This window comes from Tachypleus tridentatus, chromosome 6, assembly GCF_004210375.1.
Source record: "Tachypleus tridentatus isolate NWPU-2018 chromosome 6, ASM421037v1, whole genome shotgun sequence".
NCBI classification, from domain to species: Eukaryota; Metazoa; Arthropoda; class Merostomata; order Xiphosura; family Limulidae; genus Tachypleus; species Tachypleus tridentatus.
The window spans coordinates 8,999,943-9,024,938 of record NC_134830.1 but is presented as its reverse complement, the minus strand read 5'-3'; the positions used below and the strand labels follow the sequence as shown (position 1 = coordinate 9,024,938).

Here is a 24,996-nt window from a genome sequence, read left to right as displayed (position 1 = left end):
TAAAACTGAGGAAAAATAAACATGAACGGACAGGATAGAAAGAGTTCCATAATACATAAAATTAAAACATATATTTTCATAATCAGTGATGTCGAGAAAACCCACTTGTAGAGAAATATATATCCCAAAACGGCTCGTTTGGGTTGAGAAAATATTTTACGTAGTAAAATATTAGTAGTAAAATAGTATTATATATATATTTTCATAATAATCTCCATGAAGAGCTTGGACACCCCTTTCTAGTGCACACTCGAAAATTATTATAAATGTATTTTATGTGTTAAAATGGTCAAACGTCGTGGATGGCACACGTATTCTGGAAATTTCTAAGAATACTCCTGAGTGGAAGATATTAGTTACGGCATTAATTTATGGCAATTTTTTACGTCACAAGAATAAATTTCGGGTGTAATGCGTTGCATAAAGCAGCAGTAAGGCCATTGTTCTATTACTGTAAGTTATAAATATACACGAACTGTTTTCAATGTTTTATTACTTCCTATGTTATTACGCAAGGCTATGTTATTACAAGGCTACTGTAAGAGGATCGAAAGCTTACAATTGAAAGAAAGTACTTAAAACGAAGATAACAACGTGTTTAATTTTACATATGAACGTAAGATATAAGTTCAAAAACAAAAGTTATCACCACTAGTTAAGATTTACCTGTACAACTGTTAAAATGGCGAAGGTCCATATTTTTTTTATCAACAGTCACGTGAATGATGTTATGCAGTGAAATATATATATATAAGCGGCTCGGTTGGGTTGAGAAAATGTTTGATTTAGAGGAGTGAATGACATTCTGGTCTTCTTGGGTCATCGTGAACCTGACGTTTTTACATATATATTTTTCTCTACTAGTGGGTTTTCTCGACATCGCTGACGTTATGTAGTAAAATTTCAGTGCTTTGTATATTCACCATAATTTTATTTCTTTCTTATTCATTTATTTTTTTTTTTGAAAGATTATGACCGGACGTGTTTAGAGCAAATTGCAGTTGTTACAGAGTTAGCTCATATTTAAATAAATGTGTTTGGTTATTGATATGGTAGAGGAATTCGTATTTCCATTTTTGGTATAACTGTCTGTCCTCGCAATAACAAATTACGTTGGATTTTTCTGTTGAAATTCAAACAGATTTTGAAAAGTGTGTTATATATTATAATAGAAATGACTTGTTATGAAAATGTTAGATTCTATCGGACCTAGTACAAAACTTTGGTAGGTGTCTTGAGGAAAGAAAATGACATCTGTTTCTGAAGAAAATTGGGCCAAATCTGCAGCTGAGCAAGAAAAAAATCTTTTCATGAACTCGAAGGTAAGTAAAAAACGAAAGTGCATATATCGGGAGTAGGTAGCAAAAACATAACTTTAGGTGTTCGTAAGTTAATATTTATGATCAGTGTATATATATTTTAATATTTATTGTTTTTATGCTGTTTGAATTTTTTTCAACTAGATATTTAAATGTATCTTGTTAATACTACCATTTTATTATGTAATATAACATATTATTAACTTAACAGTTAAATCTCTGTTTATGTACTGTAAATGAAATATTACACTGATAAAGGAAAGAGTATGACTGAACCAATAGCTCTCAAATGGCTGTAGTTTGTAAGGAATGTTTGTAACGGAGAAAGTTCTTCTTGTTTGTAATATTTTGACAAAGCATACTTTTTGAACTTGTTTCACAAACAAACTGTCATATCAAGACGTATTAGAGGCTTATTTTATAAAGATTTTCTTCATGTAATTTTGTAAAGTTGTATATTCCATATGTGTGCTTGAAACCAAATGGACATTAAGTTAAATGGTACTCTAATATAAAAGAACTTTGGAATAATTATTTTAAATAAACAGTTATTCATTTATACATACACATGTATCCAACAAAAACAGTATTAATATTTTTTTGTCCTTCAGCCTCTGAGGAAATTTTAGTGACTGGAAAATTTATTTTAAAATTTAAAAAAAAAAAAGGAAGGAATAAACTAGAAAATTACAATCTTGTTAACTTTTGAAATTTTGTTAATAAAAGGGTAATGGAATCTTCTGTCAGTAATTAAACCTAAATATTTTAAACAATTCCTGCAGCCTAGATGTGTATGCTGGGTTTTTTATTGTTAGTTATTTATTTCAACAACTTAACTTTTTAAGATTAGCCATTCTGGAAGAATGGCTGATGACAGTAATATGATATCTCATTTTGTTCACAACTGTTAAAATATATCTTCACCATCAAGGAGATACGTATTTGTATTTTACTATAACCATCTTGGAACCAAATTAAAATTTCTGATATTCCTTTAACCTTGTGCTTTATGAGTGAATTTAATACATAAAAGTAAAGAAATTTAAAAATATATCCTAATAGTATTTTTGAAATTTTTAATGTTATTTTCCACATACATAGATAAAGTGTAAGTTAATGTTAACTCATAGTTTTGCATTTGATTGATATAAAATAGTGTTAACATATATGATTAATGACATTTTAATTTCAATTGCTTTACAATTATGTATTATGGAGTGAAATACATGTAGTGCTAGCAGGTCAAACTTAAGTACAACAGTAGTGTAAAAGAACTATAATTGTATAACAATTGGGCATAGAAGCTGTCTGTTATTGTTGGTTTATTTTTTTTTACACAATGTACATTACTCTGGGAGATTACTTATGTCAGTAATTTGTTTTTAACTTCCTATTGTATTTCTGTGTGGCATTTCCTTTCTCCCAGTTATGTATTTTGTCTACTGTTTGTACTAATTTCTTTTATTGGATTGCAACTTTTTCAAAAAAGTTGTTTTTTTATGATTATCAGCCATCTTTGCTCTCCCCCCCCCCCCATACATCCTTATTTGTCCCCTAAACTTCAACAGATACTTGGTGAGTTTTAGGTTTGTGAAAAAGTCTCTGAATTGTTTTGAATGTTACTTGATAAGCTAAACTGTCTGTTACATCTTGGGTGGCAGAACAGTGGATTGGAAAAAACTGTGACATAGTTAGCTTTTCTAATGTAGAGGTAAAGAACAGTTACTCTTTTATGAATATAGATTTTGATAACAAACGTTTTTTGGAACAAGTACATTTATACAATATTTATATGTTGTTTCTCACTTAGGATAAAGATATAAAACTGTCTTCAAGTGCAACTGATGGATCAGGAGATACTGAAGAACCAGGTTGGTTCAGGATTTGATCTCTGAATCTATTGTTGTTCTGCTATCAGTTTTCTGTAGACAAAATACCAGTTTGTTTAAGTGTTTTGTATTACACTGTACCAAGGGTGTTTCTAGGAGTTTTAATTTGGGAGAGGCAGCTTGGGTACTAAGAACATCATTGGGTATTGGAGTGGAGTCATTCTTCCAAAAATATTTTAATTCGGAAGTATTAGGTTGAGGAATAATTCGTGAGCGTTTTTTCAAGTTAAAAAAAATATTCATAAATGAAACGCTTTCGCAAAATATTTCATGCCATTTGGTAGATAATTTTTTGCTCTAATAGATGGTGTGTTTGATTTTCATGTCTTTAATTTTTGCTTTCATTTTCAGGTCATTAAATGGAATGTCAAGTGGACAAAATCGAGCATTTTCGACACCATCTGCTTTTCGCATTTAATTTCTTGCAATTTCGTTTACAACAATGCATACTATATACCTAGGTATAACATGAAATAAAGTATCATAATAAATGTTTTGGGTGTAATGTGTTCATGCATTGAAGTATTGTATAGTCTTGCATGTAATGCTTGAATGAAATTATTTAAAAACGCTCGCGAATTATTCCTCAACCTAATATTACAAATGGCTTAGCTTCACATAATTTATTACCTTGCTGGACCATGACACACAGTACAGTTCATAGAACTTTCACACATTTTTTTGCTAATGTACATGTTATTGTCATATGTCAACATTTGCACAAATTAGTAAATTTCTGATCTTGAAAATAGGCCTGAGGTTACGACAGTGTGGAGGACCTTCATTAGACATCTGTCGTTTTCATCCATAACCTGTTTGTGACTAATGGAATTATCTTGACTTCTGAGACAAACAACTACTATAGATGTTTAGTTATAGAACTAAGTAGTAGAATGTTAGAGATAATAAAAGGAAACTAATGTTGATTCAGGTGATTAATACAATAAACAGTAAAAATGTTGACACTAAAGTTAAATAAAGTACTGTACTGAGATGTATAAAGTTCTGTAATATTTTAACAACCATGCATTGAGGAACTAGAAGTAATACATGAAATTAATCCATAAGTAGCAGTCCTTAAGCATACATGTTAATCTTTAGAATTATAATAAGACTCGGAGGAAAAGTAACTAGAATTTTATAACAAGTAGTTAAAATAATTAACCAATGTTGATTTCGCTTAACTCGTGACCTAATGTTTCATAGGGAACCTATATAGCTTGCATTAATCATTATGAAAGTTTATACTTAAGGAGGCCCGGCATGGCCAAGTGTGTTAAGGAGTGTGACTCGTAATCTGAGAGCCGCAGGTTTGTATCCCTGTCGTGCCAAACGTGCTCGTCCTTTCAGCCGTGGGAGCATTATAATGTGACGGTCAATCTCGCTATTTGTTGGTAAAAGAGTAGCCCAAGAGTTGGCAGTGGGTGGTGATGACTAGCTGCCTTCCCTTTAGTCTTACACTACTAAATTAGGGATGGCTAGCACAGATAGCACTCGAGTAGCTTTGTGCAAAATTCAAAAACAAACAAACAAATATACTTATGGTTATTATCACATGTCATTGATTCGTTATTGTCTTAACTAAACTGCAGATATGAAAGATTTGTAAAAGTTGCATCATTGTGTACCTGTTAACTATACAGTTAGTAACAAAACACCCACTGCCCTTTTACCCATCTGGAATATCAGGATTTAGTCTGGTAAGGCTTTTAGTTTTCATGAATTATTACTCATAAGTTAAACTATAAAACTTCAATTACAAGAAGTATCTCAAATTAGATGAGACCTGAGGGGTTGGGTTTAATTAGTAGTTTGAAACAAAGAAATGTTTAACTAAGTTTACTTAATAATTTAAATCATAAAATATATAATTAAAGGTAAAACTTTCTAATACTGTTATACTCAATACAAATTAAAGGTGAGGTTGTGTAATACATTTAATTAATGTTAAGTGTTGTCAATAGGCTACTTGGGCTGATTATTTATTTCCAGACCACAATAATTAAGACTAATGTAGATTCTGAATGCTCATTGTTTGTATGGTGTGATGGGTGCATTGAATGAGTCCTGTTTGGGAACTCTGGACTTGCATTTAAAGATGTTAGTACTGAAGATGTTTGGTTCATTAGTAGAATTCATGAATTGGAGGAAGTAATTGTTCTAAATAGAGTTGAGAAGACAGATAGAGAAACTTAAAACTTTGGGAAATAGTATGTATCAAAAGTGTATGGCATATCTACTTTAAATATTAGCTATAATCACTGTTGTGGACAAAGAGCAGATAGTCAATTGTGTAGGTGTATACTAAAACACTCAACCGAACAGTTGATCTTGCACCGTTTTTAAAAGATATTTGTTCTCTCTGCTACTTGAAGCACAACGTAGAAGTTTCCACAAACCTAAACTATATGCTGAGGAACCTGTTTATTCTTCTTAAGGTTCATTACCAAGCCTGTAATGCTGATTCAGAGTTGTGAATATAAATCTTAACTTCTCTAAAATAGTGTGGTTATAGAGCTTTTACATTTGTCTTGTTGCTCATGATTGTTTTAAAGATAGTTTCTATATTAACATTCCCATTAAGGGAAAAGTTTTTATACAAAGCTAATAAAGGCATTGCTCATTTAAGATATTATTGAACCATATAAATGCTTCGCATTTCTTTTTGGGTGAATAAATGTCGCTTATACATTGTTTAATTCAGAATAATCACTTCATTAAATTTGTATCCATAACTTTAATTGGTGTTTGCAGGTTAATGTATTTTACTTGACAATATTTAAGGATATAAATTATTTTGCAAATATAATAAAATATTACAGTTGAAAAAAAATTCTTTCTGTTACTTTAGTTTATAGCTGGAAATACTTTTTGAATTCCTTGATAGAAATTTCTGCAGCTGAAGTATCGCTCATGAAGAAGATTCTTCGTAAGAGATTGGTTCAAAGCTCTCATGATGTGGAAGTTCAACAGAAGGACCCAAATTCCCCTTTGTATTCTGTAAAGTCGTTTGAACAGTTAAATATGTAAGTATTAAGTTGGATAGATAACAGTATATAATTAATTACGCATGTGACTTTAATTTTATTAACTTGTGTTTGAAAATGTGTAATTAATTTATAAAGTTCACTGTTGTATTTCTTTGGTGTCAGAATTCAAATATATGCTAAGCTTGTTGAGATGAAACTGCTTCCAACACTGCTTCTGCTCACATTATATCTATTCTCATTTGGTGCTGCCCTCTATATGCAAAATGTTTCATACATGCTTCAAAGTATTTTATCTCCCCTCCCACGGAACTGATTGATTTCAATGCATCACCGAGATAAAATTGCTTTCAACTTATTTCTCTAGATTAATTTTAGTTATAATTGTCTATTATCCAAAGAATTATCATTATCCCAATAGTATTTGTTTGAAATTATTATTAGTACTCAGAAGAAAGTTTAGCACAACCCAAGACCTCTGCATCACATTTAATACCCTTCTAGTTCTGGATTCAGTTTTGATATGCTTATGAATTTTATTTAGTATGGCAATAATTTTCCAACATCTCATAACCTATTTGTAAAACTAACAACCACCACAACCTTCATTCTTGCACGTTTCATTCAAATTGTTTTATCTAATTTGAATATTTTGTATGAATTCTAAAGCCTGAAAACGTGTGGGATTATGTGCATAAGTTAACAAGTGAAGAAAAACAAACAAAAAGGTACTTTAGGCATAATTTAAATTAACTATACCAGTTTTATGGAATAACATATTGTACAGAGACCAAATGAGCCAGTTGTAAATTATGCATTATGTACTTGTATTTCCAGAAATAATGATCTGTTAAAAGGTGTTTATGCTATGGGCTTTAATTTTCCTTCCAAAATCCAAGGAACGGCTCTACCAGCTCTGTTGGCAGATCCGTAAGTCACAGTATTATATAATCTTTAGATAGTAATTTTTTGCTCTAGTCTAATCCTCTGAGGCAAAGAACTATTTTGTGTTAGGAAATATACATTTCTTTATTCTTCAGTATTCAAAATATCTTTGTGATGTAAGTGAAATAAGATATCGTGATATTTTTCTAAAAAGGATAGTATGCATGTTTTGAGATATATTGGTAATGTAATGTAATTACTAGGCTGAGCATGGCCTGGTTGTTAGTAGTCAGATTGTGAATGTGGGGAATCATGGTTTGAGGTCTGTTGCCACAACAACATGATTCACAGTGCAGCTGTGTGCGTATTCTTGGAGCTACTTTTGTGGTCGGTGGTGTTGAGTTTCTCCCTTGTTGTCTGGCAGCTACAGGATGGCTATATACATGTAGCCCATTGTCTCTTTCCATGCAAATTGTTAAAGCAAACAGCAAATGATTCCACCAAAAACTCGTCATTGATGACTAATTAGGGTTAATATTTTCACAAATAAATATGCACTTCATATTAGGGCTTAGTTATGAAACACAACTGAATAATAAAATTGTACAATATGAATGTAAAAGATCTACAATAATCTTTTGTGTATTACTTAAAGTATATGAAATACCCAGGTTGTAAGTAATGAACTCATCTACCGAATAATAAAACTAATAAGAATTATAAAAAGTTGTTCTTACCATATTTCAAAACTATAATTATGGACAGAGCACTTAGAAATTGTGTTCATTCAGTAAAGTGTTTTGTCATTCAAATGTTTTGCTGATTTACTGGTTTTTTTATTTGTATAAATTTTATTTATTATTGGATTTTATAGTAAGTAACTTGGTTAAACATTCTAAAGCCTATATTTTATTGAAGTACTCTGTCAAACGAAAATGTAAATAGATTTGAAAATTTCATTTTCTTTTTGACGGAAATGCTAACTTTTCAAACATTTTAAAAACAGCTGGGTTCATAAAATCTTTCTCATGTATTTGTTCTCTTGACAGACCCCAGAATATGATTGCTCAATCACAGAATGGCACAGGAAAAACTGCTGCTTTCATTCTAGCTAGTCTTAGTCGAGTTGACCCATCTAAGCCTTTTCCTCAGGTTTGTTAAGGAGGTACTTTGTTTTTATATTAATTTTAATTAAACAGTAATAATAGATCTGAAAACATTATAAAATTAGCAAAGGTGCAAGTGAAACTTTAGACAAAGAAGTAAGATAATATCTTTGACATTTTGAAACTTTAAAATAAAAGTTAAGGCTGATAAAAATTCAGGCTGGAATTGTGTACTAGTCAACACTAATTGCAGGTTAAACTGTACGATACCTCTTAAAATTAACTTGTCTCTGAAATGCATGAGAGCTTGTGACTCCTGTCATGTTTTATCAGGCTTAATACTGCAAATATATCAGTTTTTTTATTTAATTGTAAATTAATTTATGGTTAAATTATAATACGTTATTTCTTTTTATTAGTTATTTATCGTTGTTTTTATTCATAAGTCATTAGGTTCTTCGATTGTTTGGTAATGTATATGTGATAACTGTCTTAGCTTTCTACCATACTTGTTTAATTGAATAATTTATCAGGACACCTGGTGTTTTTCTTTCTACCTGAATGAAGCACAGAAGGTGTTGGTTTGGAGGTTTATGTAGTCTGTACCAATAAGTCTAGAATTCAGTTCAGATTTATAGTTCTTTATATTTGTGTTGTTGTTGTTTTTTTTTTATATATAGTTTTTTGGGACACCAATTTTGTTTTTATCCTTGGTGTTGCATGGAGAGACATCAGAATAGGCTAAGAAAAATAGTTTTCTGCTTCTTATGTTTTTTTGTTGTTGTTATTATTATTATTATTATTATTATTAGATCCCTAATAACTTTATTAGATGGTAACTGCATACTGGAAATGTTAAGTAATAATTGGCTTAGGTTACATAAAATAAATTATGGTAATTGAGCCAATCAACTCTCGTTTCTACAAGCCAAAGGTGTATAAAAATTCTAAAGAATGTCCCACATACACTGTTGAACATTTACCTTGCAAAAACGATTATGGTAATTGAACCAGCTAATTGTGGGTGATGCTAGACCAAAGTGTACTTAAAAAAAGGAAATGTATCCTGTTTTTATTCCCTTTCTTCAGCACAAAAATCTTAAAACAAAATTGCCCTTGTACACCACAGAAAAGTTTAAAGTTTCCATAACACAAGTTATGGTAATTAAGCAAGACAACTTCAGATAATGGATGGTAATACATACAGTTGTATTATAAAATTTATTAGTGGTTTTACTGTGTGCTTTGTTTAATTTTTGGCAACCGACTAGACTTCTTATGCACGAACAATGGTCCTGAGGATTTCTGATTGCCAATAAACAAGAAGGCTTATGTTTAAATTGAACTTATTTTTATTTTTGCCACTTTGTAGAAAACTTTATGCTCTTTGTAATGTCTCAAGATTTTGGGTTATCAAAATATCTGCTTCCCAATTTTTGAAACGTAAACCACACTAATATTGTCAGAGTTAAAAAAAAAAAGAAAATTAATTTTTTAAACTTAAGTCATTGTCTTATCTTCCTTCTGTGATGTTTATGTAACATTAGTACCACTAAACTGAAATACGTGAATGAATGAGATATCTCTAACATAAACCACCTCTGGATCTCTCTTTCCTTTTTTTTCTTCTGGGATGTGATTGAGGCCATAATGAATCTCCTTTACTTTAAGCACCTCTGTTATTGATATTAAATTCATGCTAAAAAAATAAATTAAATTTATTTCAAATTTAGTAATCGAAACAAGACAATTAAAAGCTGTTACAAAGGAAGCCTGAAGTGTGTATCAAAGTAACACCTTGCTGTTGTGTAGAAGATCTAAGTAGAATACTGAGAATATTTGACTTAGTTAATGAAGAGTGCTTTTCTTGTCTGTTTGAATTATTCTTAGTTTTAAAAGCAAAACAAAGGTTTGATAAAGATGAGGCCATAGATGTTTATACTTGCATGTATAAATGTAACTATGATAAGTATGTAATTCTTATTGAAAATATTTGGATCAATTGCTTCCCACTCCTGCAAACTGTTTAGCCCCCAAGGCTTCGCCTTGTGGTCTCACAGTTTTGATTTGCCTTTTGTTTGCCATATTTTGAGTTAGCATATTGTCAGTAATAACATTTGCTTTATTAAATATACTTAATACCATTATCTGATCGAGTTATCACTAGACCTTAAGTGGGATAAAGAAAAATACAAGTCTCTTAACACCTTGGTTACATTTTGCTCTGAGTTTTGTTTCAAGTTTGGGGTCAAGTGGTTAAAATTGAAATACCTGTTAAGGTAAAACAGATTGTGTGTTGCTCCTTTTGTAAACTTGACACCAAGAAGTTTTCAACAAGTTCAGAGCTAATTGTACTTATTATACTCTTCATACTTGGATACAGAAGTAGTACATTAGTAATGAAAATTTCACTGGTTGAGAGTTTTAAAACCAAGTTGGGCTGTCATTTGAATCCTTTATTTAAAAACAAACTTATGTCCAAGTTTAGTGTTTTTAGGGTGTGACCATTAATCATTATTTTTCTTTTTTTAAGGTGCTCATTCTCTCGCCAACATATGAATTAGCTACACAAACAGCCAGTGTCGCTAAACAGATGGGACAGTATTGCCAGGATATTAAATTCTGCTTAGCTGTCAAAGGAGAAAGAAGTAAGTTTATCTTCTTCTGGTTATGTTACATACTTGAACTTCCAGTAACATCCCTGTATCTCTTTGTAGATAAAGTAACAGTTGTTTTGAGGTTTGAGAATAATGTTTTTTATTCACATTCAAAATTGGCAAGTGGAATACAATACAAATAAAATTAAGTTGTTTTGAAGTAAGAAGTTTTTGAATATAAATAACTTTTTGTTGGACGTATTCTGAGAATAATGCTAGTGTTCATGTTCACGAAGTGCTACACAGCAGTTTAAAGTTAAGTATATTAATTTAAAAACTGTATGTGATAATTATAAAAGGTGACTTGAACTCTCAGTTTAGATGGCTTTCTACTTTGTTTAAGTCGTGGAATGCTTAATGTAACTTAAGACGAACATACTCCATGTAACTAAAACTAAGATGGTAGTAGGTTTGACTGTCACTCATAATTAAGACTAGTTATCATTATTAGCTGTCATTTTTATTGGAAATTATTATATCTTCTGGTAGAACTTATAAATGACAGTATTAGTGACAGGTTTCTAAGTCTAATGCATTTTAAGAATATTAACAGACATAAAAGGATATATGAGTGAAGGCACAATATTACTGTCACAGAATTCAGTGCATCACATTTCTATTTCTACTGTGTGCATAAAAACAATAAAAAATTGCACAATAGTGCTGTTATTTTTTGTAGTTTCTTCATAAGGCCTTTTATATATCTTTGTCTTGGTTAGTAGAATACAATTATTTAAGTCAAACTGATAAATAACTTTTTTAATAATTAGATACTAATTACCCTTGTCCCTAGAAGGTAAGGATGTGAGGGTATTGCCATCAGGTCCATAGGTGTATTTTGTCTGTTTTTACACGCATCTCAAACTAATAGACCAATGTACACAAAATGTTTACGTAAGATGGATAACCAGTATGGGACAGTTCTCCCAAAATTTGGCCCAGATCCAATTTTATATTTGGATTCTTGATCACTTTTAAGCATTTTTTAAAATGGGGATGTAGAGCATGTGATGAAATTTGTACCAAATATTATGGATATGTTAAGACTTCTAATCACAGTACAAATATTGATCTGCATTGTTGATGGTTCAGGATCTGAGAAAGATTTAGTTTTTGAAGGTAAAATTGATGTTATTCAATATAAACACTTAATCTCAAAATAGCAGGAGGGTGAGGGTATACAACTTTCTTATTGTTCATGTTTGGTTTTTATTCTGTGTTTTGACTGCTAATCAGCTTGTGTTATCAGGCATGTTCCTGTGTTCAGGTGAGTTTTTTTTAATTTTGTCTGTAGCGTGCATGACCATATTGCAAAGGTATTGTCAGCATAGTTGAACCAAATACTTGAACACAAACTGTTTTATAGGTGCATCAAGCTATCTTGTGTCATGTAGTTGATACTTAACTATTTAAACAAAAATAGTATTATACAAGAGTGAGCTTTTAAGATATTTTAGCGTTAATATTGTCATATGGTTTTGAAAAATTGCATTTCTGATGAAATGTCGATTGTAGTAATTCGTAAGTAGTGACTTTCAACAATATTTAAATAATTTACTTCATTCACAGTTACAAAAATTGTTTATACATACCTAAATGTTTTCTAGAGCTAATAGCAATTTCTATTAAAACAAAACAAAAAAACACCAAACTTTTTTAACTCTTAGTTTAAAGAAATGGAAGCTGTGTTGAATTTTTGACATATAGACATGTATAAAATAATTAGGGTGTTGTTTGGTTTTGTTCTTTCTTGTCACTTTGTGGGAATTTAGAAAAACTGGATTTGATAAATTATATTGTACAAAATTTGTAATAGCTACTAGGTTTCATTTTGTATCGATAAACTAAAGAATGTATTTAAAAATATCGCAAGTTATCGGTATGTATAGACAGTGGGATTTTGACAAAAACTTATCTCTGTACAGTCCCCAGAGGAAGGAAGATTACAGAACAAGTGATAATAGGAACACCAGGTAAAGTGATGGACTGGTCATTAAGATACAAACTGTTTGATGTTCAGAATATCAACGTTTACGTGTTAGATGAAGCTGATGTGATGATTGCTATCCAGGGCCACCATGATCAGTGTATAAGGGTTCACAAGTAGGTATTTCTGAAAAAATTGTTTGTACAACAAGTCTTTAATGTAAGTAGTGCCATCTCTTCGTTGTGACATGTCTTCAGCAGAAGTAGTGTCATTTCTTTGATATAACAAGTCTTTAGTAGAAGTACCAACTGTAGGTACTTCTATAGCAAGAGTAACCTGTTAGAAAACTGTTCCAGTACTTTCATGTTTGCTCTCCAAACCAGTTCATTGCTTGAATGCAGTGTCAGCATTATACTATAAGTCGTGTGTGTTTATCATAATTTTCATTGGCTGATGTAATAGTCTATATATGTATACAACTTTGACCAATGGGATGCTCCTTTTCACTTCCAAGTATTTTCTTTGTAACATATTGCCTATTTAAACAGATTGTTCAAGTTGAAGGCTAGGGAGAAAGTAATTTTGACAATTCATTTGACCCGTGAAGTACATGAAGTTGTCGTGTATGACTTCAAACTTCTACATTTGAATTTTGTGACAATTACATTTAATTTTGTAGCATTGATCAGTAATTCATATTTATGAAATAAAAAGTAAAAAAAAATGAGTTTTTTTTTTTTTTTTTTAGAATTAGAGTATTTAAAAATTTTTATTTCTGCATGTTGAGGTAAAATGTTAGTTAAATTTGTTTTTTTAAGTTGCAGGTAGTGTCATATTTTGTTGTAGAACACCTCAAAACATACTAACTTCCTAGACCTCTTCCCCACATATTTTTTTTTTTTTTCATCATGGGTACATCTAATTTTTTATTGTACAACCAATTTAATAGTCTCCTATGGGCCCACCATGGCCAGGTGGTTAAGGCACTCAATTTGTAATTCGAGGGTCACAGGTTCAAATCCATGTCACTCCAAACATGCTCACCCTTTAAGCCATGGGGGTGATATAATGTGACAGTCAATCCCACTACTTGTTGGTAAAAGAGTAGCCCAAAAGTTGGCGATGGATGTTGATGACTAGCTGCCTTCCCTCTAGTCTTATATTGCTAAATTAGGGACGGCTATCACAGATAGCCCTCGTGTAGCTTTGTGCGAAATTCAAAACAAACTAAACCAAGATTTACCTCTGCTTCTGTATAAATCGGTAAACAAAGGTAGTTCACAGCTGTTCTTATTTCCAAGTGGCTGCATAAAAATGTAAATGGTACATTATTATTGCTTTGGTACTCTAGTTATGTTAAATGTAATTGAAAGTATTTAAGGCAGTAACAGGTTTGCTGTATATTGGATGATTAACCAGAAGAGAGCTGACAAACAATGTCACGATGTGTACAGCTACGACGGAAAGTGTTCGTAACTCTGCGTTGTGAGTAGTTTTTTCGTCCTAACTTAAAAAGTATCATGATTAGGATAATGAAAGTATAGTATATTATAAATATTATACTAACACACATCTACATAAATTTTTATCTAAATTGAACGATAAGTAAACTGTTTATAGACAAATAACCAAACACAGGAGGGGCAGAAAGTGTTTGTGCGTCTACTTTAATGGTCAGTTGTGTACCCTTTCAGGTGAATTACTTGGCACAATCTCTCCTCATAGCCCTCCATGATCTTTTGACAGTACTTGACTGGTATTTTCTTCTTCTTCTACGGAAGGCCTCCAACCCTTGCAAGTTTTTCGGATGACGCTGATGAATCCTGGTCTTCAACTCATGCCAAACGTTTTCAATTGGGTTGAGATCGGGTGACTGCAATGGCTACTCCAGGTTAGCAGTTGATCTTGTAAGCTTAAACTTGGCAATTATGCTTTGAACAGTAGATTTCAGCACATTTAAGTTGTGTAGCAATACCAGAAAGACACATGAGACTTGTATCTTACAGTAATTCGATTTTTTTTAAATCACTGGACAGTTGTTTCCTGTTCGCCATGATGACTAAGCAGATAATGATGGAGACTGTGCTAAATTGCTGGAAGTACATTTTTTGCTGACTATATTCCAATAATTATGAACCCAGTGTCTAGTTGTGGAATGGTATAATGTAATTTATTCACCAAACTAAACAAAATTTTTATGGGAATATCAGTGTTTTTCACACATTCTGCTCCTCCTATATTTGGTTATTTGTTTGTGTTATGAATTAAGCACAAAGCTACACAATGGGCTATCTGTGCTTTGCCCACCATGGGTATCGAAAACCAGTTTTTAGCATTGTAAGTCCACAGGTAAAGAGTTTATCTATGTGTTTTCTTGCATACCTCAATTGTGCTTCTAAATGAACAGGCTTTAAATATGGAGTTCTAAGAGGGCGGCATGCTTTTAACCCAGAAGAGCGTAACATGTTCATAACTGTAGAGGTGCTTACTTCAATCCCAGTTTCTGTATGTCATTGCGTGTTAAACGAGGGTTCCTACTAACTTCTCTGATAACCTTCCTTTTGGTTCTCTCTGGAATTTTGGGAGGGCATCCAGAACAAGGGAGGTTAACAGTTGATCTTGTAAGCTTAAACTTGGCAATTATGCTTTGAACAGTAGATTTCGGCACATTAAGTTGTGTAGCAACACCGGAAAGAGACACACGAGACTTGTATTTTACAATAATTAGTTTTTTTAAATCCCTGGACAGTTGTTTCCTGTTCACCATGATGCCCAAGCAAATAATGACTGAGACAGCGTTAAATTGCTGGACGTATATTTTTTGCTGACTAAATTCCAATAATTATGAACCCAGTGTCTAGTTATGGAATGGTATAATGTAGTTTATTTGTCAAACTAAACAATTGTTAAAAGTTAACTAGTTGAATAATAAAATTTAATTTAATTTTATAGTACAAGAGCTCATTCTAGTAAAATATTCTAACTTGTGCTTAATGGCAGCTGTTACTAATAAGCAGTTAATAGGTCAAATTAGGCCCTTGAAAGCCTGTTTTTTGGTAATCACTATGACTAGATATTGCAAAAGTAAGCAAAAACTATGAGGCCCACTTCTTGGCTTTATGACCATCATCTGTAGTGTCTTGGTGTGGAAAATAACTTGTTACTGATATTCTTTGGCAATATAATAGCTGTAACACTAGTGAAATAAATTTGTTCATATTTGTTACCAGTATATTAAGACCTGTTTATGTGGAATTAGTTATTTGTATTTATGAAAGTTTCATGATAGAATGTTTTCATTGTGTTTGTAAATTGTTTGAAAACATAATAATAAATTGTTTGTATAAATAATGTTTTAACATAGTACTTTATTTCTTGTCCTTCAGTAAAATTTGAGTTTTTAAGTGACATAAAAATTTTGAACATTTTTACCATTTTATAGCTGTTAGGTAATGTAGTTTTAAAGTAACTATTATGTTAATTATGTTACAGAAAACTTTCCAAAGAGTGTCAGATGATGCTGTTTTCAGCTACTTATAACCAAGAAGTTATGGATTTTGCCGAGATAATTGTTCCCAATCCTGTCGTCATCAGACTAAGAAAAGAAGAGGAGAGCCTAGACAACATAAAACAGTTTTATGTTGTCTGTAAAAATATAGATGAAAAGTTTTCTGCTATTTCTAATATTTATGGAGTGATATCTGTTGGACAAGCCATTATTTTTTGCCAGGTAAACATTATGAATATCAATCACTTTGAAATATGTACAAGTAGTAAAAGGTATCCTTCTCAACATGAACACAGTTTCTTGAACAAAAGGTTTCTGTAATCACTTAAAAAGTCTCTGAGATACAGTCTCTGTTGTTAATAAATTCTCCAGTTTTTATATTAATTTTTGTAACTAATGTGTTATAGTATTTTATCCTGTATTTGATACATAGTAGGCCACTGTATCTTGGTAAAACATTGCTTTTAATAAGTGAGTATTGTAAATATTGGTACTCCAACAAAATTCTCAAAGTATTAGTTAAAGAACAAGAAATAAAATACAAGAACTAGTGATGTAAGGCTTGTTTTTTTAAATAACTTCAATCATAACGATTAAGTTAAATGTAATTTCTATTTCTCTCCATCTATACAGTTTTATATCAAGTTGCAAGTTCGTTTTGAGAATATAAATATTAACATTTCTCATAAATAGGTACTGAGTGTTTCATTAACTTCTGTAATTAGTTACACAAACGTTTCATTTGAAGTACCATTAGACTGACACCTATAGAATTTGTGGATATTTTATTTAAAATGTTGTAATCAAAGAATTTTTACCATAATGTTTAACCTTTTGAAAATCTAGTGCATTAGTTAAGAACATGTACTTTTCTTCTGTGGCATTAATCCAATATACTGCCCAGAAATTCCCTACAACATTATTTAATAAATATCATTTGTTGTGATTCAAGTATATTGTTACCATTTAAAAGGTCAGATTTAAATTTTTCATTGAAGGGAAAAAATGTATATATAATTTCATTTCCCCATGTTCCTACTGTGTGTGTGTGTGTGTGTGTGTGATGTGCTTATGATCTGGTAACATTATAACTAGTAGAAAAACCACCAGTTTGTATTTACCATTAAATTAATTGTGTTTTTATATGGATTCAAGGCATACACTGGATCATTATGATAATAAACTAAGTTTTCCTGTGCTAATTAGTTATTACAGATTTCAAGTGCTTCTTCCATTAGTTTGTTTTCTTGTTTTAAAGCTTATCTCATTTATAATAACCTATTTTGCTTTCTTAAATTCATTGGTATTTCCATTAAATATTAGTAAATGAGAGTAAATCCAGTAATAAGCAGCTTATTTAGGTTATTTGTCATTTATTAAAGTATTAATTCCTTTTATTTTATTGTAAAAAATTCCTTTATTGTTAAGATATAAACTATATTGTTACATGCACGGGTGAAACTACAAAACTTTTAACTAAAAGTTCTTACCAATATACAAATATGAAATGTTGCACTCATTTATAGTTTATGAAAATGGTTTGGTGATCTTCACTATTTTATTTGTGACTATAACTTGTGCTTCATGAAAATGTGATGATAATTCTCATTAGTTCATTCATAGTATACAATTAAGTATTATGTTTGTATAACAATTGCTGATCAGGTATTGGTAACAATTTATGTAACAACTTATTCTAAAGTTTTGACATTGCAAAGTAACAATTGGAAGAAGGGAACGTAAGACAACTAATAAGATCCCTTAAAAAAACTAAACTGTTAATAGTTTAAAAAAAAACACTATTTCAACACAATCATTTATTTTCTGTAGCACAACAAAAGTTTTTCTTTGTTTTATTTTAGCCTGGGTATAATGTTTGTTTTACAGACTAAAAAAACTGCATCTTGGTTATCAGAGAAACTTGTCAAAGAAGGACATGCAGTAGCTTTAATCTCTGGTGATATGTTTGTTTCTCAGAGGATAGCTGTTTTGAACAGGTTCAGAGATGGCAAAGAAAAAGTCCTCATTACCACTAATGTTTGTGCCAGAGGTGGGCTGCATTCAGAATAATAGAAATAGCTGTCTAGCTTTAAGAGGTATTGTATGAAATAAACTATCAGATGTTACTAAAAACTCTGTAGTCAATCTGTTACTAAGTGTAATTTCATACTTGAACTACACTTGGGAAAACTTTATATAATATACATAGACACAGTGGAATAAGAAAAATAACTTTTAATTGTATCCATACTTTAGTGAGTATTAGTCTTATTGTATGATTGGAATATTTCCAAATTATTTAATTAGAATTGACTGAGTTCTCAATGAGTTCTTTTCTTTTCCATTTTTAGTCTTATTTTGGTTTATTAGTTAATGTTAGATATGAAACTTGTCATTTATCTGCATTTATTCGCTGAGAGATTGAATGTTACTTGAGTCAACCTCTGTCTCTGTACCTTGCCTAACTTGCTCTCACACAAACTGACCACGTTCATCCAGATAAGAACTTGAATCATTTATTTCCTTTTCCTGATTTTTCTGTGCCTTTTCCTGCTCTGCCTGAGGAGTCAGTTAGTTCTAATATGGTCTTTCTCGATTTCACTTCTTAGGTATATTACATTTTACCCCCTTTTACCCCAAGGTAAGCCTTTTCTACAGGCTTAGGAATGATCAAATTGAGTGTCACCAGTGATTATTTCCACATCTCTATATCATCTCTGTCTTGTCCATATGTTTGGTTCATTCATAGTCAGGTTATTTATTAATTTAGTGTCCTAACTTTTTGTTTCCACCATTTGTTTTTTGAAGGGTGATTTATAGCTTTTGCTCACCATCTTCATGCTCTTGGGTTGCGATTCCAACATTTGTATGAATAACTGACTTCTGGGTCATTCCATACTGAAATTGGTCAGTCGTATTCATAAGCCCCTTCTAGTAATTGCTCAGGATAACTTATTAATCAGATTGGGGAAGTCCTTTCTCTTATCTACTAAATATCTTATCCATTAGATTTTCTGTTTTGTTTTCACCACTTATTTTAGTTTGGCCAAAACTTTTCCTCTTTGACTTTATTCTGTAGAATTATTAATTTGCCATGTCTTCTCAGCTTATTAATTTTCTGTATGGAGGATTCTAATGCTTTTGGAGATATGGTCTTCATTGATATAGCAGGTTGTATGCATGTGAAATCAGTGGGCTCTTCACAATCTAGGAACCTTGCTCAGGATGCTTTGTCAGCTACAATTGTACTTCCTCTTACCCTGATGGACCATATGCATCGGTGGTTAGGCAAGTCTCGTATCTTTGCAGGCGGCCTGTTTCCTTGTTCAGATTCACATCTTTTTATAGATGAATCCCAGCAGGACTGAAGTGTATGGTTAAATCACCAGGAGGTTTCAAGTCATTGGTGTTTACACAAAAGGTTTTTTCATATCAACATCCTTTGAATTTCTTGCAACCCATCAGGCTTTGAATCACATTTTTCCTGTTCAGACATTGTCTGGAGATGATTGATTCTGGTAATTCTCCAGTAGTAGACAATATCAATCATCAAGGGGGGCATCCTGTCGAGAATTCTGTTTTTTGAACGTTGGATCTACTATATTGAGCCAACACATCCAACAGTCATCTCATTGCATGTCATTTTCCAGGTACTGTAAGTCTCATAGCTGATCATCCTTCCTGCCCTGACCAAATATATCCAATGGAGTGGTCTTTAGATCCCTTCATTTTCTGGTGGCTTTGCAATTGGTACAGTTTTTTCCATATATATGTATTATAAATTATCCCCTCTTTCAGTCCCAAGTACCTCATTCTCAGGCTCTCTTTCATTGTCAGAGAAAGAAAAATCAGAAAAAGTTAATAAATGGAAAGAAAGGTGGGCCTGATAATGATATTACTGAGGCTTGGGCTGGTTGTTAACACTCTTGATAATTGCTCCTTGTTGGTGAGCTCATTCATAATTTTTACAATTACGACAACTGCAACTTTTCCCTCCAGTACCTCTTCCTTTGTCTCCCTTCCTTCTTCATCAACCTCAGTCACTGGTTTTACCTCCAGTCATTCACATCCTTCAACTTGACATCTGGCTTTTATCTGGTCATTGGGAAGAAGATCAAATTTCTCTCATTAGGTAACTTTCTTTTCTTCTTGTTCCATATGTCCTTCTTCAATGAAGGTGTATCAGTGCAAATGGAAAGTGATCTATTATGGTCAGTTTCTCACATGACCTTTTGACTGAGGGTCTCTTGTCTTCTTGCTCCAGAGTTATTAGGCTGTCTTGTCCCATAACTTGTATTTTTCCTGATATCATCTAGGTTTTGCTTCCCATTTCCTTATGTTAATGCACTCCTTCCAGACAGCCTATTCTTCTGGACTAGAATATTAATGTGGTCTTTCATTACCTCACTCTGTTTCCATTTGAACCACTTTTATTTGTGTTCTCCATTTCACCTTTCCCTTAAAATACATTTCCTTCTCTTATCATGTAGACATTTAAAGGTCTTATTTGTTGCAATTGATGTTTCATTCACACTTTACCACCTACCACCCTACTTATCTTCTCCTTTATTTGGACCATTCCTTCCTCTGAAAGACCTTGGTGGCTAGGGAGGGTAGATTTTCTTTTTCACGTATTTACCTTCCATCTATTTCTCATCTCTACCTTCATTCTAATGTGAATGAACATCTGTGTTTGGTTTGTACTTTGTGTTATATTGCCTCATGACTTCCTTACATGGCACCTGGCTCTTTATCCCTTTACAGTTTTTCTTTATTTGGGATCTTTCCCCTTCTACTCTCACCAATTAGATTCAATTTTTAATTTGTTGGCTTGTTCTTCCTCCTGGAATTTGATCCAGATGTCTTCTCATCAGATGTGATACTTCATCTTTTCCCTCGCATCTCATCTTCATTGGCTGTTGGAGGAAATCCTAAGTTTTGACAAGTAGACTACACTGAAGGCATTTGTCTCCCATTATTTATACAGTAGTGTGGTTTCTTCTTCATCAGATTTTTATCTTCTACTTGTGGCAGTTCTTAAGACTTCAGCAAAATTAAAAGTGTATGTTAAAATTGTAAATACCAATTACTGACGCAGTAAATATAATTTTTGTTGGGTTTTTTCAAAATTAAAAACAAGTCGCTGAATTTGAAGAAATAAACAACTTTCATTCAACACAAAATTATTCATTATATGTGTAGATTACACTAAGATTGGAAAGTTTCATCAGAAGAATATCATTTAAAAAAAACATTTATGTTTGCTTCTTACATCATATTGGTCTCTAGCTATAGGACTATAAACATTTCTTATTTCTGATGGCCAGAATTTATAGATTTATGTAAAGACAAACAATGAATGTGTATTGTGGATGTCAGTAACTTGAGATCAAATCAGAACTTAAAATTATTTAATAACCATTGTGCAGAAAATTGGAGCAAATTATTTTGTTTTTATTTAACAAGTAGTGTTTTTCTTGTATACATTATTCTCAAAGGGTAAACTTAATGCTTGATTTGAAGTACCCTTTGGTATGTTTCATAAATATCTCTTCTGTTTGTAATTGAATTTGTTTTTATTACACTGCTGTTACAGGCATTGATGTTGAGCAGGTGTCTGTAGTGGTGAATTTTGATCTTCCTGTTGACCAGAAAGGAAAGGCTGACTGTGAGACGTACCTTCATCGAATTGGTCGAGCTGGACGTTTTGGAAAAATTGGGCTTGCTATTAACATAGTTGATGGCCCACGTACAATCATGTTCCTGAAACAGATTGAGGATCATTTTGGTAAGTGCATATTCCATTTATGAGGTATAATTTCAACATACTTGATATGTTTGATCCACAACGGTTTTCTTGATGCAAACATCAGAACAATTAGGAAAGTGTATGTTGCATTTATGAGATATGACTTGGAAAGATTAACATTTACTACATTAACAGTTAATTCATCCATTTGAACAAGTAGAACAACTGAATATGATGAATTATCGTGTTAACATAGAATTGGATTAACATTAGTAACAATGCTAAGTCAATTTGGGCTATTGTAGATTCTACTACACACAGAGGTCTAGTAGATTCTCAGTCAAACTGGGATCTGTTGATTTGTGGACACCAATAAGTCACTGTCATACTCTTCAAACCAGTTTTGCACCATGGTGTTATTAGGTTAAGACCTTCTAAAGTGATCAGAGGATCTAATGCCTCCACACTATTACACTTTCACTCCAGCAACGTTTACTGTCAAAACAAACAAGATTAATTGCCTTGTAGTTTTTTTTACATATTTCTACTCTGTCAATATGGAAAAAGGTTAATATAGTTTATCAGCATTACGTCATTTGCCTTAACTTCTTGGTACTTAAAGTATAAAATAAGGTCAAGTAGTACAGTCTTGCATCTGTTGCACTTCATGTCCAATTATCTTTATTCAGTTTATCCCGGGTGAGAAGACTTCAAGACATTTGAATAAATACTTGAAGAAATTTGTTAATGATGTTCCTGCTAGATGAGTCCTGTTTATATACAGTTGAAGCAATATGTTCATGATGAATCTTCTAGATGACCCCCATATAAAAAGTAGTGATATGCAGTAAACAAATGGACACTTTTAAAATAAAGAAGTCCCTAGTAGTAAGCTTCAAAGATTACATGATATAAAAATTGAGGCATGGTACAAGTAGTCCATGGTGTAGCTTTTTATTTTGCAAAACAAACTGTAAAATTATTAAACTCTTCAGAACACAAACAAAATGTGTGTTATGTAATCAACACAAACATTAACAAGTGAAACACCTGTTTTGTTTTTTCGTTTTTTTTCTACCACATAAAACTGAGACCAAGTTGTTTTTTATATTTTCCACTACAAAATAATAGTAGATGCACCAACAAAGAACATGCCATCATATTGTAAAGGAATTTTGTTTATTTCACCTTGTGTCCTTCTAAAACATTAAAATAAAATACAATAACTTTCATTTAGCTTACTGGAAAAATATAAACCAACATGCACGTCGACAAGTACACCTTTGTGTATAATTCAAATACTGCAGAATGCTTGATATATTCATTACTGCAAGGAGAGTTTTTGAATTGTTTTCATGGCTTTTAGTTTTTGAGAAAAATCCAAGTTCCTGTACCAACCTTAATGAAATTAGTATAGTGTTTTAAAAAAAGAATTTTAGTTGTGGGTTTCTTTAGATAAGCTATGTTTCTTTAAAAGTGCTTGTCTGCAAAGTGGACTAAATGTCTGCATTACAGAAATTCAAAATGCTACTGTAAAGTCCCAAAACAGAAATAAATTTTAAATATTGCACACAATATCAAATTTTGTTTGAAACCTCAATCAAATCGTTAGAAAAAGGTCTTTATTACAATATTTGCTGTATATTTAGTGTAGTCCAATATATTCCATATTATTTTACATACTTAATGGAAGACCAAGACTCCTGCCATTTTCTATTCTTTTAATACCCAATAAAATGAGACTTGTGGTACTTGACATGCATCAGTTCAGTTGACTGAAGTTTCCTATTTGGTTTTAATATTTGTTTTTAGGACTTAAGATACTGAGGTTGGATGCGGAAGATGTTGATGAGTTAGAAAAGTTGAACAAGAACTGAATCTTATGTTTTAAAGTAAACGCAGAATGGTATGATTACATTTCTGTAAGTAAACGCAGAATGGTATGATTACATTTCTGTAAGGAATAACTACAAAGAATTACCAGAAGAAAATGTGTGCCCACATAAATTGTTTTTTTTATTTTTGACCAAATCTTTCGATGCTTGTAAATAAATTGCTTATTTTTTACTTTTACACAGTAATTTAATAAAGATCAAATTTTACTTTTTCATCCTGGAAGATGAGAATGTGCAATAATAGTGAAATCTTTCAGATCTATCTGGCTCGTACTAATGAATATTCTTAAGACATTGAACATGGGTGTTGGTGATATTAGTTCAGCTTGTGAATTACCTAATGCACATACATTTGTTGTTTCCCTGAGTAGCTATAATAATATATATTAAATATTATACAGCTTTGAAATATATGCTTTTTTCTTTTTTTTAATTTTCAGTATTGTCAAATAAATTTTGAGTTATCGAATTTCATTCCTGAACTAGTTGTATTGAGGGTGTATTTGTACTGCCCTCTGGTGCTTTTGTGTGGTAAAGTAACCATTTCATGAAGTCCAACATTTAGAGTGAATTAACTTTTTCTCTTGCAGATAAAGATTCTCTTGATCATTTAAAAAAAAAATTATCATACTTGTTGAATCGATTCATCTGATTAGTGTTTCTTGCATTACACTTTAGTTTATGTATCTGAATAAAACTGTGGTGTCAATTAATGGTAAAAACCTACAAAGTGCTTGATGTGTTATGATAAAACCTATGATAGGTTGAACTTCTACATTGAGCTGATTTCAAGTTTTGTTTAATTTTCACAAAATTTCAGAATTGTATTAATTTTAATAATAATAATATTACAAAAAAAATGTCTGACTCTGCAACAGTTTCTTCACATAAGAATGTTAACACTGATTTTAAGTTCTTATCCTACTTTAAGAACTTGTAGCAGTTTTCTTATATATTTGACAAATTATTGTATATATCAAAATATTTCTTTAGACATCTATAAAATAAAAAAAAAATATCTTCATACTATTTGTATAATTTATTTTGAAGACACAAAATTGTGTGTAGGATGTT

At 31.6% G+C, this 24,996-nt stretch overlaps 1 protein-coding gene across 6 annotated transcripts; it reads left to right on the top strand.

The window, feature by feature from the left end:
* The first annotated feature begins 765 nt into the window (after nucleotides 1-765).
* Nucleotides 766-24,943, top strand: LOC143251905 (DEAD-box helicase Dbp80-like). Of its 6 annotated transcripts, XM_076503252.1 has the most exons (12): nucleotides 866-1,322; nucleotides 3,130-3,190; nucleotides 3,560-3,669; nucleotides 6,096-6,234; nucleotides 7,033-7,125; nucleotides 8,130-8,232; nucleotides 10,720-10,834; nucleotides 12,769-12,946; nucleotides 16,263-16,500; nucleotides 18,166-18,328; nucleotides 21,875-22,066; nucleotides 23,840-24,943. In XM_076503252.1, exons 3-12 carry the CDS (start codon nucleotides 3,651-3,653, stop codon nucleotides 23,902-23,904), a joined length of 1,305 nt encoding a protein of 434 aa, XP_076359367.1. In that variant the 5' UTR covers nucleotides 866-1,322; nucleotides 3,130-3,190; nucleotides 3,560-3,650; the 3' UTR covers nucleotides 23,905-24,943. The 6 variants fall into 6 exon arrangements, with proteins under 6 accessions (XP_076359365.1, XP_076359367.1, XP_076359364.1 ...); XM_076503250.1 differs by lacking the exon at nucleotides 3,560-3,669 and having other exon boundaries at nucleotides 766-1,322; nucleotides 23,840-24,388; XM_076503249.1 differs by lacking the exon at nucleotides 3,560-3,669 and having other exon boundaries at nucleotides 1,097-1,322; nucleotides 6,060-6,234; nucleotides 23,840-24,164.
* Nucleotides 24,944-24,996: the final 53 nt, after the last annotated feature.

Coding starts and splice junctions, on each gene's coding strand:
- LOC143251905 (XM_076503249.1), top strand. CDS start 1,248: ATGACATCTGTTTCTGAAGAAAATTGGGCCAAATCTGCAGCTGAGCAA. Junction 8,233..10,719: donor CATCTAAGCCTTTTCCTCAG/GTTTGTTAAGGA, acceptor TCTTTTTTTAAG/GTGCTCATTCTCTCGCCAAC. Junction 10,835..12,768: donor AGCTGTCAAAGGAGAAAGAA/GTAAGTTTATCT, acceptor ATCTCTGTACAG/TCCCCAGAGGAAGGAAGATT.